The sequence below is a fragment of the Lepidochelys kempii genome, chromosome 10 (assembly GCF_965140285.1).
Source record: "Lepidochelys kempii isolate rLepKem1 chromosome 10, rLepKem1.hap1, whole genome shotgun sequence".
NCBI lineage: Eukaryota > Metazoa > Chordata > Testudines > Cheloniidae > Lepidochelys > Lepidochelys kempii.
In genome coordinates this window covers 12,859,610-12,872,791 of record NC_136389.1, presented here as the reverse complement: position 1 = coordinate 12,872,791, position 13,182 = coordinate 12,859,610, and the positions used below count along the sequence as shown (strand labels likewise).

General features: G+C 51.7%; 1 protein-coding gene and 1 long non-coding RNA gene across 5 annotated transcripts in view; one reads left to right on the top strand and one right to left on the bottom strand.

The window, feature by feature from the left end:
• LOC140918198 (uncharacterized) overlaps positions 1–13,182 on the top strand; it is a 28,553-nt gene that overhangs the window by 13,207 nt on the left and 2,164 nt on the right. For 2 of the 3 annotated variants that reach the window (XR_012161105.2, XR_012161104.2), the window contains one exon: positions 13,021–13,108. This is a non-coding gene — a long non-coding RNA (uncharacterized LOC140918198). Of the gene's footprint in view, positions 1–12,377; positions 13,109–13,182 lie in introns of all 3 variants that reach the window. The other variant, XR_012161106.2, reaches the window with a different exon arrangement.
• Positions 1,050–11,547, bottom strand: LOC140918197 (uncharacterized). Of its 2 annotated transcripts, XM_073362041.2 has the most exons (4): positions 7,531–11,547; positions 5,738–5,997; positions 3,579–3,736; positions 1,050–2,477 (listed from the first exon to the last, which is right to left on the bottom strand). In XM_073362041.2, exons 2-4 carry the CDS (start codon positions 5,961–5,963, stop codon positions 2,154–2,156), a joined length of 708 nt encoding a protein of 235 aa, XP_073218142.2. In that variant the 5' UTR covers positions 5,964–5,997; positions 7,531–11,547; the 3' UTR covers positions 1,050–2,153. The 2 variants fall into 2 exon arrangements, with proteins under 2 accessions (XP_073218142.2, XP_073218140.2); XM_073362039.2 differs by lacking the exon at positions 7,531–11,547 and having other exon boundaries at positions 5,738–7,406.

Here is a 13,182-nt window from a genome sequence, read left to right as displayed (position 1 = left end):
CATTCAGCCATCTGGCTCTTGGGCACTGAATGCCACTCATACAGCATGTGTATCCTGCAAGTAGCGTTACAGGCTGCTCTGTTGTCATTGCTCAGCTCAAAACTTTCCTTTCTCCCATCAGCTCTGCCTTTGGAAACGTATTTCTTCACTTCTGCGCGCTGGGCAACTTGCGACAGGAACACATGATTCTTAGCCCACGTCTGACTCATATTCCTGGCCTAGTGTCTTTGCTCTCTGATCAGTGGGGGACAGAGAGGGAGTTTCCACAATACACCGTGTGACTCTAGAACAGTTCTATGAACCAGTTTATTTTCTAGGACTTATTTGATCATCATCCAACAGGAAGAAAAAGCAAATCACTTTAAAGGCAGCAGCATCTCTAATAATCCAATACTTCAGCTCCGCATCTGACACCAGAAAGCTGGTGGTAGAGACCATGAACAGGGAAGAGTGCCAGCTTATTGAGTCTGGTTGAGCAATGTATTGTGCTTCCTCTTTCATCTCTTTTCATCTTACTTTACTTCTCATGCCCCTTTCCATTCATCACACGATCATGAGCTTCTAGGGGACGGAACGGTCTCCGGTCCCCACAGCCAATGCAGAATTGGCCCTCAGAGTACAGTCTGTCTCCTCTGTCCGTGGCTATGCTGGAGCATTTTGACCAGACTGATGGGAAAGAATCGATGGGAACAAAGGGGCTCACCTTCCCCCCCGCCCACTAGCCCTATGCTAGGACCAATGACATTGGCTCAGCCAGACTGCAGAGAAGTCAGACTTTTGTTTCCCTTCCTCATCCTCAGAAGCTGCTTCAGATACTCACCGCAGCCCTTTACAGACAGTGGGAGGACTGGAAGGACAGATGCTATGCCTCTGTCAAGCAGCTAGCTCTGGTTAATACCAACCCCCCACCTCACGACACTCCTCTGCAATCTCCCGCACATCAGCACCTCACAGCGTTTGACTAGAAACAAACGTCCAGCCGCTGGTGAATTTAGAGGAATCATGGTCTCCCCCAGCACACACAGCTCAGGCACCTTCTAAGGAGCTGTAACACCTGGCAGAACCTCAAGGCCCTCTAGTGGTCGTGGGAGGTATAGAGGGGAGGGAATAGCCAGGAAGCCACAAGGCACCGAGTTGAACAATGGAAAGGGACCCTAGCTCTAGGGTGACCAGATAGCAAGTGTGAAAAATCGGGACACTTTTTTTCCAGGGGGAGGGATAGTTGCATATATAAGACAAAGCTCCTAATAATGGGACAGGCCTGACAATATCAGGATATCTGGTCACCCTACCTGGCTCTGGACAGCAGGTGAGAACTCCACATGGTCCCAAGAGCCATGCTACAGTGTGAAGAGCAGGAGTCTGCCTGCTTCATACTTCTCCCATTCTATTGCCTAAGGGCTCCAAGGCCCCAGCTAAGCATCCAACAGTGTGCCAACCATCCAGGATTGCCTTGGACTCTCCAGGAATTATTCTTTAATTAAAGATTATGTCATGTGATGAAACCTCCAAGAATACATCCAATCAAAATTGGCAACCCTACCAAACACAGGCTCATTGGATCAGAGCCTATGACAAAAGTAGCTTAATTTGAAGAAGACAACCCAGAGTAGAGAGGTGACATCCCCCTGCTAACGATGCGCTAATGCATGTGTTCTAGTGAAGGGATCCTGAGAAATAAGCCTGGAGAAGGGGATGGATCTGTCCCTGGTCAAATATGGAAGGATTTTAACCAGGGTATCTTAGACCCAAAGTCTCTGCACATGCTGTTGTCCCAGTTGAGTGCAGGTGCTGGGAAGTGTAATGCAGATGCCAATCAGAGAGAAAGGAGTTCAGGCAACAGCTACCAAACAGGGAGGCACCAAGGGTGATCAGAGATGGACAAGGCTGGACAACAGCCCTCAGTGGGCTTGGGAAGCCCCTATAATGCCTCTGATGCTCCCTGCTCCATTCATGGTGACTATAGCCCCCTGAAGAAATGGATACGGTCTTTGTTTGGGAGCAAAGGTCCAAGGCCCAGAGGTTGGAGAGGTACGGGAAGGGGGACTGATGTCAGGATCAGTTTCAGGCACTATCCATGTATGCCCAGAGCTCTGCTGGGTCTGGTTCTGAGTCAGGCTGCTCTTGAGCTGCAGTGGGGGTCAATTACAGCCTCATACTCTTGTGCCTTGACCCACAAGCTGGGGGTGCTGCAGGAGCAAATTTCCTCTGGCTGTGGCCGCCCCGGTGGCCTCAGCTCCCCTGCACAGGGGAGGTCCAGGAGGAGGCTGCCCTTTGGGGCCAGTGCTTGGCCAGTGATCTGAGTGTCCTTCCAGTGTTCCAACTCTAGAGCTCTTACTTGAACCTTCGATATCCTGGGGGGCTTGGGGCTTCTTGTGTCCTGAGGCAGACAAGTCTCTAGTGAGAGCTCGGTCCAGAGCTCGTCCCTGCAGTTTCAGTTGCCTCCTCAGCTTCGCCCTGCGGTTCTGGAACCAAACCTAGGGAAACCCAAAGGAAAACAGGCATTAACTAACCATCTTTTTGCCTGCTGCACTCTCACGTGCTGCTGGCAAACTGGAAAGCATGGGGTTTATAAAGCATCCATCCTGCATCTGTCTCCCCAGGTTCCTCTGGGGGAGCTGTAGCTCCAGGAATCCAGACAGAGATGGTTATACAAGTGAAGGTTTTAAACCAAAACAGAAATTTCAGGTCATGTCACATAACAGGGAAAAATCTCATTGCAGAAGTGTCCCTCTAACGCGCGTAATGCTCACAGCAGATTTCTGAGCTGTCCGCCAGTTCTAGAAGGAGAATCCTAATCCCCTTTACCCCCTCCACCAAGGAACTGGACACTTTCACACGGGCTCCCTGTGCGCCACTCCCTCCTTCACGACCTGGGGCTGCAGAGAAACCGGGGGACATGAGCAGCTCTCTTACTCTGAGCCTGACAATGGGTCTCAAGCCTCATTTCCCCACCCCAGACCCTCCAGAAATGGGAGGGATCCATCACCCTTGTTCTCCAGAGACATGGTAAACAGTGGCCCAGCTCAGATCAAGGCAGCTGTCAAAGCCGAGGTGAAGAGAGGGGAAACACAGGAGAGAGAGCAGGGGCCATGCTGGGTAGATCCCACAAACACACACTTTCCCCACCATGCAGCTGGGCAACATCCCCACTTCAACCATTTCCCAACCCTGAGAGGAGACGGATCCTTACTCTAGCTCTCCCCCATGACCTGTGGCTGCAGAGTTACTACTGCCAGAGCCAACAGGCAGGCAGAGCTGAGCCCAACGTCTAAAGGTTCCCTCCCACCTCTTACCTTCCCTGGTCCGAGGTGGGTTCCTCGGGCACCAGTGCCAATGGGGCTGGAACATCGACAGGGCTGGGAATAAGCACAGCGAAGATCAGAGCAAACTGGAAGTGACAGAGCCTCCTGCAGCAAAGTCCTAGCCCCCTGCCCAGCAACCCGAGAGGCTGGGTTCAATGAGCTGCCCTCCCAGCCAGGAGGTCGGGGAGAGAAGTTCATTTTAAGCTCTGCAGACAAGGGCAAGATGCTATGAAACACTAGCCTGGAGCGCAGTACCCCGTGAGCATCTGGTACCTGAACCCTGGCCTCTATCAGGTCTAGCCGGAGGGCTAGGGCCTCCCTCATGAAGACGTCAGGGTAGCGCGTGGTCTCAAAGGCTGATTCCAGCTCCTCCAGCTGCCAGCTGCTGTAATTGGCTCGGGCTCGTCTCTGCTTCTGCGGGCGAGCTTCCTCTGGAGAAAAGCCACAGCGACTCCAAATGAGCTAGTACCACTCACCAGACCAGCTTAGGGGCACAAAGCGTGGGCGGTACACTTCACTGGGCACCATGCTAGCCCTGCCCCCTCCACTGGGCACTGTCCATCCCTCTTCATCACCAGCCCCTGATGCAGAATTAGCTCCGGGCTCTCCCCGGCACAGCCTATCCCCTTACCCAGGGCCTTTGTCTCTCATCATCGCGACAGAGACCTTTCAATCAACCACGTGAGGAGAGGAGACCCCTCAAGAGACTTGCTGTTCAATTTATTGTAAGTCTAAAAAGCCTTCCACTCCTCAGTGTCTAGATTTCATTCAGCTGATTTTGTCTGGGCTATTTCACGTAGTGTCTGAGCGCTTCACGATCTCGAATGTATTTAGGATGGGATGGGTGGCCCTGAGGTTCTCATCGGTTTAGCGGTAGTGCCCTGGAACCCCAGCCAGGGACCAAGACCCACTGTGCTAGGGGCTGCACAAACATGGAACAAAGAGATGGCCTGCTTGCACTTGGGAGGGTGTTACAGGATAGCTGGTTCCCATGGATACACGGAGCCCAGCTGGACCAGAACAGATGCACCCAATCCAGACAATTAAAGAGGCTAAGCTACACCTGGGCCTATCACGGGCTGCTTGTGGCAGCTGGATTGAGACAGGCTGCGCCTTGGGGAAGGAAAGCCACACCAGAGTGGAGCTAACTCCTGTGGTGGGTCCCCAGAGCAAGGGGTCAGGGGCTCATGGAAGCAGCCCTGGGGCTGTTGCTCCAGCAAAACTCAGACTGGGAAACTGCCAGGAGCAAGACAGCCTGAAGCCTGAGGCTAAGAAATGAGTTAAAAGGCTGTTTTCTGGTTGTTCGCTAACCTCTGTTAAGGAAATAACCCCACTTGTAAAGCCTGGGCATGGCAGCGTGTGCTCTGGGGCTGGCCCGAAGGGCTGGCCCGGGGGAAGATGGGCACCTAACACCACCAGTGAGCACAGCCGGTTCCTGGGGCCAGTGACATCTTCATCCCACATACGATGCAGAGTGGAGAAATCTTTTAAGGCAGGGTGGGGTTTATTTGGGGGGGTTATTAGCACTATTTTTTGTATCCTTCCACTTAGTACCCGGGGTCCAGCTAGGTAAGGTCTAGAGCAGGGCGGGCAAACTTTTTGGCCTGAGGGCCACGTCGGGTTTCCAAAATTGTATGGAGGGCCGGTTAGGGGAGGCTGTGCCTCCCCAAACAGCCAGGCATGGCCTGGCTCCTGCCCCCATTCCCTGTCCCCTGATGGCCCCCCTGGGAGCCCCCGCCACCAGATCCAACCCCTCCTCTCATTCCTGACCACTCCCCCCCCCCCCGGACCCCTGCCCCATCCAACCACCCCTTCTCCCTGACCTCCCCCAGAATCCCTGCCCTGACTGCCCCCCGCCACCCCATCCAACCCCCCCTCTCCTTCCTGACTGCCTCCCCGGGACCCTTGCCCCCATTCAACCCCCTTGTTCCCTGCCCTCTGACCGCCCCAACCGCTAGCCATGCCCCCTGACCACTGCCCCGAACTCCCTGCCCCCTTACCGCGCTGCCTGGAGCACCGGGGCAGGCAGCCGCACTACCCAGCTGGAGCCAGCCACGCCACCGCGCAGCACCGAGCACCGGCTCAGGCCGCGGCTCTGCAGCTGTGCTGCAGCTCAGAGCATGGCGCCGGCAAGGGAGGGGCCGGGGGCGAGTCTCCGGGGCCAGGAGCTCGGGGGCCGGGCAGGAGAGTCCTGCGGGCCAGATATGGCCCGGAGGCCGTAGTTTTCCCACCTCTGATCTAGAGGGAGGGGATAACAACAAACCAACACATTTTAGAAGTCTCTAAACTGAACTCTTCTCCTACACAATCGCATCACAACGATTTTAAATTCCGGTATCTCGGGACCTTCCAGGGGCTCAAAGCAAGGACTGTGCGTCTTGCTGGAAACTGGGGAATTTACCCATCCCCTGGGGTCCCTTCGTCTAGCTTACCTGAGAAGTCCCCCAGCTCCCCCAAACCTGCGTCTTGGCTTGCCAGCAGCAGTGCTTGTTTGCAGGGCTCCGGAGGGCTGCAGGGCTGGAAGAGCTGGTAGCTGAAAAGGGGAGCTGGGAGGAAGAGGCTGCAGACAGGAGCGGATGCGAGCTGGGCTGAGAAAGCAGGGCCGTAGAAGCGAGATGCAGCCGGGAGCGAGGACACCATGTATTCTGAGCCGAACATCCTCCAACTAGGGACACGAGCAGAGCTGCTGCACCTGGGTGGAAAGGAGACAGGTGGAGGATTCCTACTCTTCTGGCCCGTAAGAATCCCACTCATCCACCGGAGGGGAAGGGGAATGTGAAAGAGCTTTGCCCATTGAGGAGACCTGACTCCAGTTATGCTGCAGTCCAGATTAACCAGGGAGACATTGTTCCAGTAGCCAGATGCTGCAGAGAAAGGAGTGAGAAGCCCCAAACAAAGATACTCTGGAATGACTTGCTCATGGGAAACGTATCTTCCTGACCTCCATCAGCTAGTGGTGGGTCGTGCTCTGAAGCAGGAGGGGTTCTCTTTTGTTGGGGGGGTTTGGATAATGGGGAGAGCTGGCTTAGAAGCCTGAAGACCACAGGGTTTCTTACTCCTGAAGGAGACTTCAGAGCCTGCTGTCTGCTTTCCCACTCCCCCAAGGGAGCGCACCAGCCACCTTCAACAAGGCCAGAGGGTTGAGCAGGATTACTGCACTCAAAACTCGAATGAAGGATTGACATTGCAGCATATGGCTCATACTGATGTCCTGGTGAGCTGGCTGGCTCTGCCGGGGAAGCCATAGCTGGCTCTTGAAGTTGGGACAACCAGACTTCAAAGGCTGATGGTCACATGCAACCACAATGATCCAGACCTCGCTCACCTGAAACTCCTGTGGAGGGAGCATAATCCTGTTCAGCTCATGGCTGCCAGAGAATCATGACTGCACTACACCCTGCTTGTTTGTCGGCTCAGAGGCAACATCAGAATAGACTCCCGATACTGCAATATTCAGGGCCCAGCCAAAGCCAGTACATGTGGAATATTAAAGGTGAAGAAAGATCTCTTCAGCCTCAGAGCACTTCTGGGGTCAATTCAAGGTTTCTAGCAGGGAGAGACAGACAGGCCGGTTCTCTCTCCAAACCACCTTGCCCATCCCTAAAGAAAACCATGCCAAATTTTTGTTTTGTTACTTACATAGCACCTACAGCTGGCTAGATGACTCCAAATAGTCACTCAGTAGTTTACACTGTGACCACAAAGGAGCCCAAACTCCACCCTCCAGCAAACCCCACTGACATGAAATTCGGAGAGGATAAATTACCAGTGCGATTTTGGTAATTTGGGGGGGAGGGGAAGAGAAAGAGGGGGGAAGAGAAAGACAAATGAGTTCGTCTGCACAGGCAGGGGAAAGGAAATGCCCCTCCCCAAAGCGAATTTCACCCCTTCACTCCTCAGCATTAAGTGTACATTGATATTCCTGAACATTTACCATGCTGAGGAGAGTAAAGTCCCACTCCAGAACCAACAGGATCCCCTCTTCCCTTAGCACTGCACTGAACACCCCCTTTTTGAGAGGCTATGTCAGCCCCAAAGGAGGGAACAGCCATTAGGAACATGGCAATTTTGACACAATTTGCACCAGACTCTGCTCCAGAGGAGTCCGAAGTCACAGAAGCTGTAGAGGAAGATGAATTTCAATGGGCAAAACACTAGAAATGCCCCCCCACCTCACCCCCACTCTCAGAGCACCTTTTCCCCACCGAAATCCTCCCCATCTTACCTGCACAGAGTGATTCAGAGATCTGCAGAGCTGGCTAAGTCTTGGACAGGTGAGTTCAGGTGTACTGGAGGATTTGAGCTGTCTCTGTTAATCCAGGTATGTCCAGGAACAAAGTGGAGATTGGTCCCCACCCTGCTATCTTTCCCCCCAAAAAACTAAATGTGAGGTTCCAATTAAATTACTGTGGTGGTCGGGGAGGGGTCTCTGCTGACCCAGTCATGTCCAGTGAAACCGAGAGCTGGTCTGGACTTTCCCAGGTGTGTCCATGTAGGAGGCAAACTGCAGACAGTCTCTGATCACCCACTTGTCTCCAGCAGGTGTGAAATAAAGAAACTTCTTACCTGAAGCCTCTTTTCCAAGGCCCTCCTTTCCCCTCCCCTATTCAGACACTAAATTAACTTCTTCACTTCAAAGAAACTCTTCAATCAATTAGAGGGGAGCGTGAGCCGGGATTGAATTTCCAAGTAAATATTCCCACTAATGGCTCCCTAGCAGTGACCCAGAAAAGCTGTCTGCAAGAGGAGTTCACAGAGCTCTCTCTAAACAGGAGACAGGAAGAACTGCCACCAAGATTTCAGCTGAGCCAAATGAGACATCTGAAGCTATCTCCACTTTACATGGTATCATGTTCACTATGGAGGGAGAGCCCCAAGCTTTCCAGTCAAGAACAGATTCTCCTGCAGCTCTCCTGTCTCCCCATTTGCACAGATTACTCTAAATTTCTCTGTTGGGAACACGGAGCAAGGGAATGAAATCCCACAAAGCCAGGATATTCTGCCTTCCAGAATTACCCCAGGCCTAAGATTACTGGGCATTTCTCCTACTGTTTATTTCCAGCTGGATTTTGCACAGCTTCTCCAACAGCTACGGTATTAATTTTGCTCTTGTGGATTTGCAGGAAGAATTAAAAAAGTAACTAATGACAGTGTGTCCCGCAAGAACAAACTGTTAGTGACTAGAAATGAAGACAAGAGACAGCGGAGACCAGAGCTCATTGGAGCAGGGGGAGAAGAAACTCAGAAGTATGAATAGAGGACTGAGAGCATGGTTGGCTAGAGGAAGCAGAATCTGAGAACAGAGGCCACTGGATTACAGAGGCAAAGGCCTGGGAGCAGTTAGAGGCCAGGGCGTGGGTGCAGCTACAGCCCCCGAGGTGTTTGTGACTAGAGATGGGAGACCAAAAAGCAGCAAGCAACAGAGAACGTGGTTTAGGCTGGCGAGGGCCTAAGAGCTAGATGCAGCCCAAGTCTATGGAGCAGACACATCTGGAGACAAAGGAATGGGAATGTGACCAGGAAAACAAAGCCTGTGGAAACGTGCCTCAAAATGCTGGGATGGCTACAGCAGGAATACAGTGTCTTGAGCCTGAGGAACTTGGTCTTTGCACTATTTGGGTAGTGCAGCTTAAATTCTTGAGGTCTCCAAGATTAAATGTGCCAGCACCTTAGGGAGCACACGAGAGCCTTGCAGGCTGTCTGGTATCAATCTTCACGCTGCTACAATGACATGCCATAGCTACCCGGACTTCTGAGGCTCCCAGAATTCTAGAGAGGGCTGGGTCCAGGAGCCAGCAGTTCAGGTTTGATTGATCATCATACAAAGAATTACCCCTCCCTTTTATGGCGAGGGCTGTTGTCAGTGAAAGATGAGACTCTGTAGTGACTCAGGCTTACTTCTCTCAGCTGGCTCCGCTGGGCTAGTGATTCCCTCCAGAACTGAACACGGGGCTCAGAGCCAGCAAGCAGCTTGCGAGCCTTTCCCCAGAAAGTCCCCTAGTCACGGGGAGGCACAAGGGTTTGTTTCTCTCTTGTAGCTTTCCCTTTCCGAACTGCCACGCCACCCCACCTCCCTTCAGGGTCCCTTCCTGCCAGCCTTTGAAAGTGGTTGGGTCACATCCCTGGAGCTCGGAGAGTGCCCTCTCGCTGGGTCGGAGTTTGAACTGTAACCACATCCCAAGTGGCACCTAGCTGAGAGCAACTAATTCAGTTACTTCCATTTACCAAATTGATGCCTCCCCTCCCCAGCATGGACACCCCACTGCTGACAGACGGATGGCCTCTCTCTGTCCTGCTAACTCCAGGCCACCTAAGAGCAGTACAAGATAGTGCCTGTTTAGAGCACTTTCCTCCTCCCCCCACTTCAGCTCAGTTGCCAAGGAACGAATGACAGCCCTCAGCTGACCAAAGGAAGCTGGTCACATGCCCACTCTGAGCACAGCTGCAGGCTTCAAACATGCTAGGTGCTAAACAGCCAGGGAACAATTGATCCACCCCATCCAACTAGAGGAAATGCGTGTGGTGGCCTGAGGTGTAGACACAAGTCAGGTTGTTATGCAAGAGCTCTCGATTACAGAGATCTCCCCCTCCCCATCTCTTGGCCCATTCCCCGGTTGTTCACCCCACTTGGCTCCCCCACAACTCCCACTGTATTCAGAGCAACATCTGTTTTCCCGGACACCATAGGCACATGGTGGTGCTATCAGCCTCCCAGTAGGTCTAAACAACCCACTTCTGGCCATGGGGTGATTTTAATGTTGTACCACATACAGGATTGGGGAGGGGAGTGAAGGTTGGATACCATTCCTGGCCTAATTAGCCCATAGAATAGTCTCCCAAGGGAAGCAGTGGGAGCTTCCTCATCTGGGACGTTTCCAAGCAGTTAGAGAATGAACTTGGGCATGTTCTGTAACAAAGGATCTTGCAGCAGCAGGAGGAGGAGGGGCCAGGTGACCTAATGGATTGTTGCCATTTCCCATGGCTCGGAGGTGGAGAACTTCGAGATTTCACTGATAAAATCAGAACAATGGACAATTTCTTCTTCCCTTCCATGGGCAAAGCCCAGAAGCCAGTGCAGCCTGGAGAAGGGAGGAGAGATTATCCTCCTGAGCTGTAACAGCGCTTCAATGCAGGAAATACATACTATATTCTCTGCAGCCGCTAGGTCAGGCAGCTGGACTGATTGCAGTTTAGCTCCTTGTTCCCCTTCAGGAGCCTCCTCTCTACTAGGACATGTGCCTTCTTCAGGCAGGAGGGGATCCCAGCTCTAGCAGAAACACACCCTGAATGCAGAAGCGCAGAGCTCAGAAGGCAAAGCAAAGAACACCAAAGAGCAGAAAGTAACCTCCTCCCAAAGTGGTGGTCCTGAATGACAAAGACACAAGTGGGTGGAAGAGACAAGCTTTCGAGCTTTGGTCTCTTCCACCAACAGAAGATATAACCTCACCCAGCTGGTCTCCTCTCATGTCGTGGGACCACTATGGCTCCAACCACACTGCAATGGATGTAAGTGCTGAGCACGCACCATATTGCAACACCCTAACTCTGCACGGGTACTTTCAGTCAGCTGAAAGCACGGGGAAGCTGCAGAGAAAGCTCTGCTTTGAAGCCAGTAAATCTTTATAGCTTGAGGGATCACACTCCACTCACTGGGCCTTGGAACCGGCTGGAGGGCAGTAACTGGGGCACAGGCTTGTACGAATGGCCAGCCACCAGCAGAGTCTGAACTACCGCTGTCCAGGGCAATGCCTGAATGATTAGCCCTTGATTTCGTTTGGATCCTATTGTGGGCACTGACGTCTCATTCTGAAGCTGCAGTGGGAGTGAACGATCGAATAAAAACTACGGTTAGTTTTCTCGAGAGAGAAATCATCACTGTCATGGGAAGCCTTCGCTGCCGTGGCCTGCTGTTTGCAGGAGGATATGTAACCCCGCCATTGCTGCAACAATGAAGGAGCGATACCTGGTCTCCTGGAGAAGGAATTTGCCTTTCTTTGAAAGGGGACAGGCTGAAAGCTGAGCTGGGCAACAGGGAGTCCTGCTAATCGGGGAGGCTTTAGAAACACTGAACAGAGGGAGCAGGAATTGGGGGAAAGGGAACAGAGGGCAAGACAGTTGTGGGGGTGGAGGGGGGATACAGCAGGAAGGAGGCCATGGCAGACTGGAAAGGACAGAGCTAGGAGATATGGGTGGGGAAGAGGGAAGAAAAGGAGCAGAGGAAGGAGAGAGAGAGAGAGAGAGAGAGAGAGAGAGATGGGGGTGCTGCAGGACAGGACTGAGATGGATGAGCAGAGCTAGGGCAGAACTAGACGTGCTAGGTGTGCTATAGGACTAGAGGAAAAGTTGAGAGGCAGAGAATTTGCACCCTACTTTCCCTGCCACCCTGGCTGTAGCCCATCACACCACAGCTCTAAGAGGCTTTAAAAGAGAGGAGAGGGACAGAGCCAGCCTCAGCTGTGCCTGCCTCAGAGTTTACCATCAAACCTGCTGCTGTTTCCATGTCAGTTTCTCTCACAGCCTCCTTCCTAAGGCTACATCTACACATAAATCACTACAGCAGCGCTTCAGTGCAGACACTCCAGTGACTAGAGGGCTTCTCCATCGCTGTCGCTAGGTCAATGGAAGAATTCTTCCATCGACCTAGCACTGTCTACACTGGGGGGGGGGGGGGAGGGTAGAATTTACTGGACACCATTAAATTAGACTTGAATAAAGACTGGGAGTGGATGTGTCATTACACAAAGTAAAACTATTTCCCCATGTTTATTTTTCCCCCCTACTGTTCCTCACATGTTCTTGTCAACTGCTAGAAACGGCCCACCTTGATTATCACTACAAAAGGTTTTTTTTTCCTCTCTTGCTGGTAATAGCTCACCTTACCTGATCACTCTTGTTACAGTGTGTATAGTAACACCCATTGTTTCATGTTCTCGGTGTATATAAAATCCCCCTACTGTATTTTCCACTGCATGCATTTGATGAAGTGAGCTGTAGCTCATGAAAGCTTATGCTCAAATAAATTTGTTAGTCTCTAAGGTGCCACAAGTACTCCTTTTCTTTTTGCGGATGCAGACTAACACGGCTGCTACTCTGAAAGAAAAAGTGAGACTTGAAAAGACCAGGAGACAATCAGAAAACATCCACTGTATCGGATGCTAAACATGTTTGCAGCATTGACAACCTCAGAGGTGAGACAGGCACCCCTGAAGGCGAGACAACAAATAGGAGATAATGATGGGAAGCCCGACAATAACCATCAAATGATAACAGCAGAAAACCCCAAGATTAACACCACGTAAGGACTAATGATTGCAGGATGACATTGCAAAATGCATGGACTCAAATGGGAATTTACAACTATAAAGCTGGGGTGTTTTGCCATGGAACTCTGGGTTCAGTCCTGCAAAGCCTTGGAGCATCGGATCACAATTGACAGAGCCCAGCTCCTCACTCGTGCTCAATCTAACTGGCCGTTAGATTCCCTCAAGCTACAACAGACTGGTAACTTTAAACAACAACTGGCAAGAGTGTGTGTGTGTGTGAGCACGTGCGTGTGTGACTGAAAAGCATATGCTAACTGTTGTATTTTCAATAAATGCGGTGTATTTGCCTTTGCCCCCGAAAAGATCCCGTGTGTTTCGTATGAGCATAACATCCTCACTTCCTCCATATCCATATATTGTTTCATACACGCTCTCATTGTTCTTACTTATAGCCTTCCCCTCTTCTAGAATCAAACCTACGTGTTTCTGCCAGGAAGTTCTCGAAATTCCTCACTTTCTCACTCCATATCTTTCAGACAGGTAAATCTTATTTTTGATGTTCATTATTCATTCTTTCCATATGTTCAAACCATCTTAACTTTCCAATTATTATC

Excerpts from the sequence above, each read along its gene's own strand:
- LOC140918197 (XM_073362039.2), bottom strand. The coding sequence starts at position 6,059 with ATGAGTGGGATTCTTACGGGCCAGAAGAGTAGGAATCCTCCACCTGTC. Across the intron at positions 3,737-5,737 it reads GGAGCTGGGGGACTTCTCAG|AGGAAGCTCGCCCGCAGAAG; the intron begins GTAAGCTAGACG and ends GCTTTTCTCCAG. Across the intron at positions 2,478-3,578 it reads TGATAGAGGCCAGGGTTCAG|GTTTGGTTCCAGAACCGCAG; the intron begins GTACCAGATGCT and ends GGGTTTCCCTAG.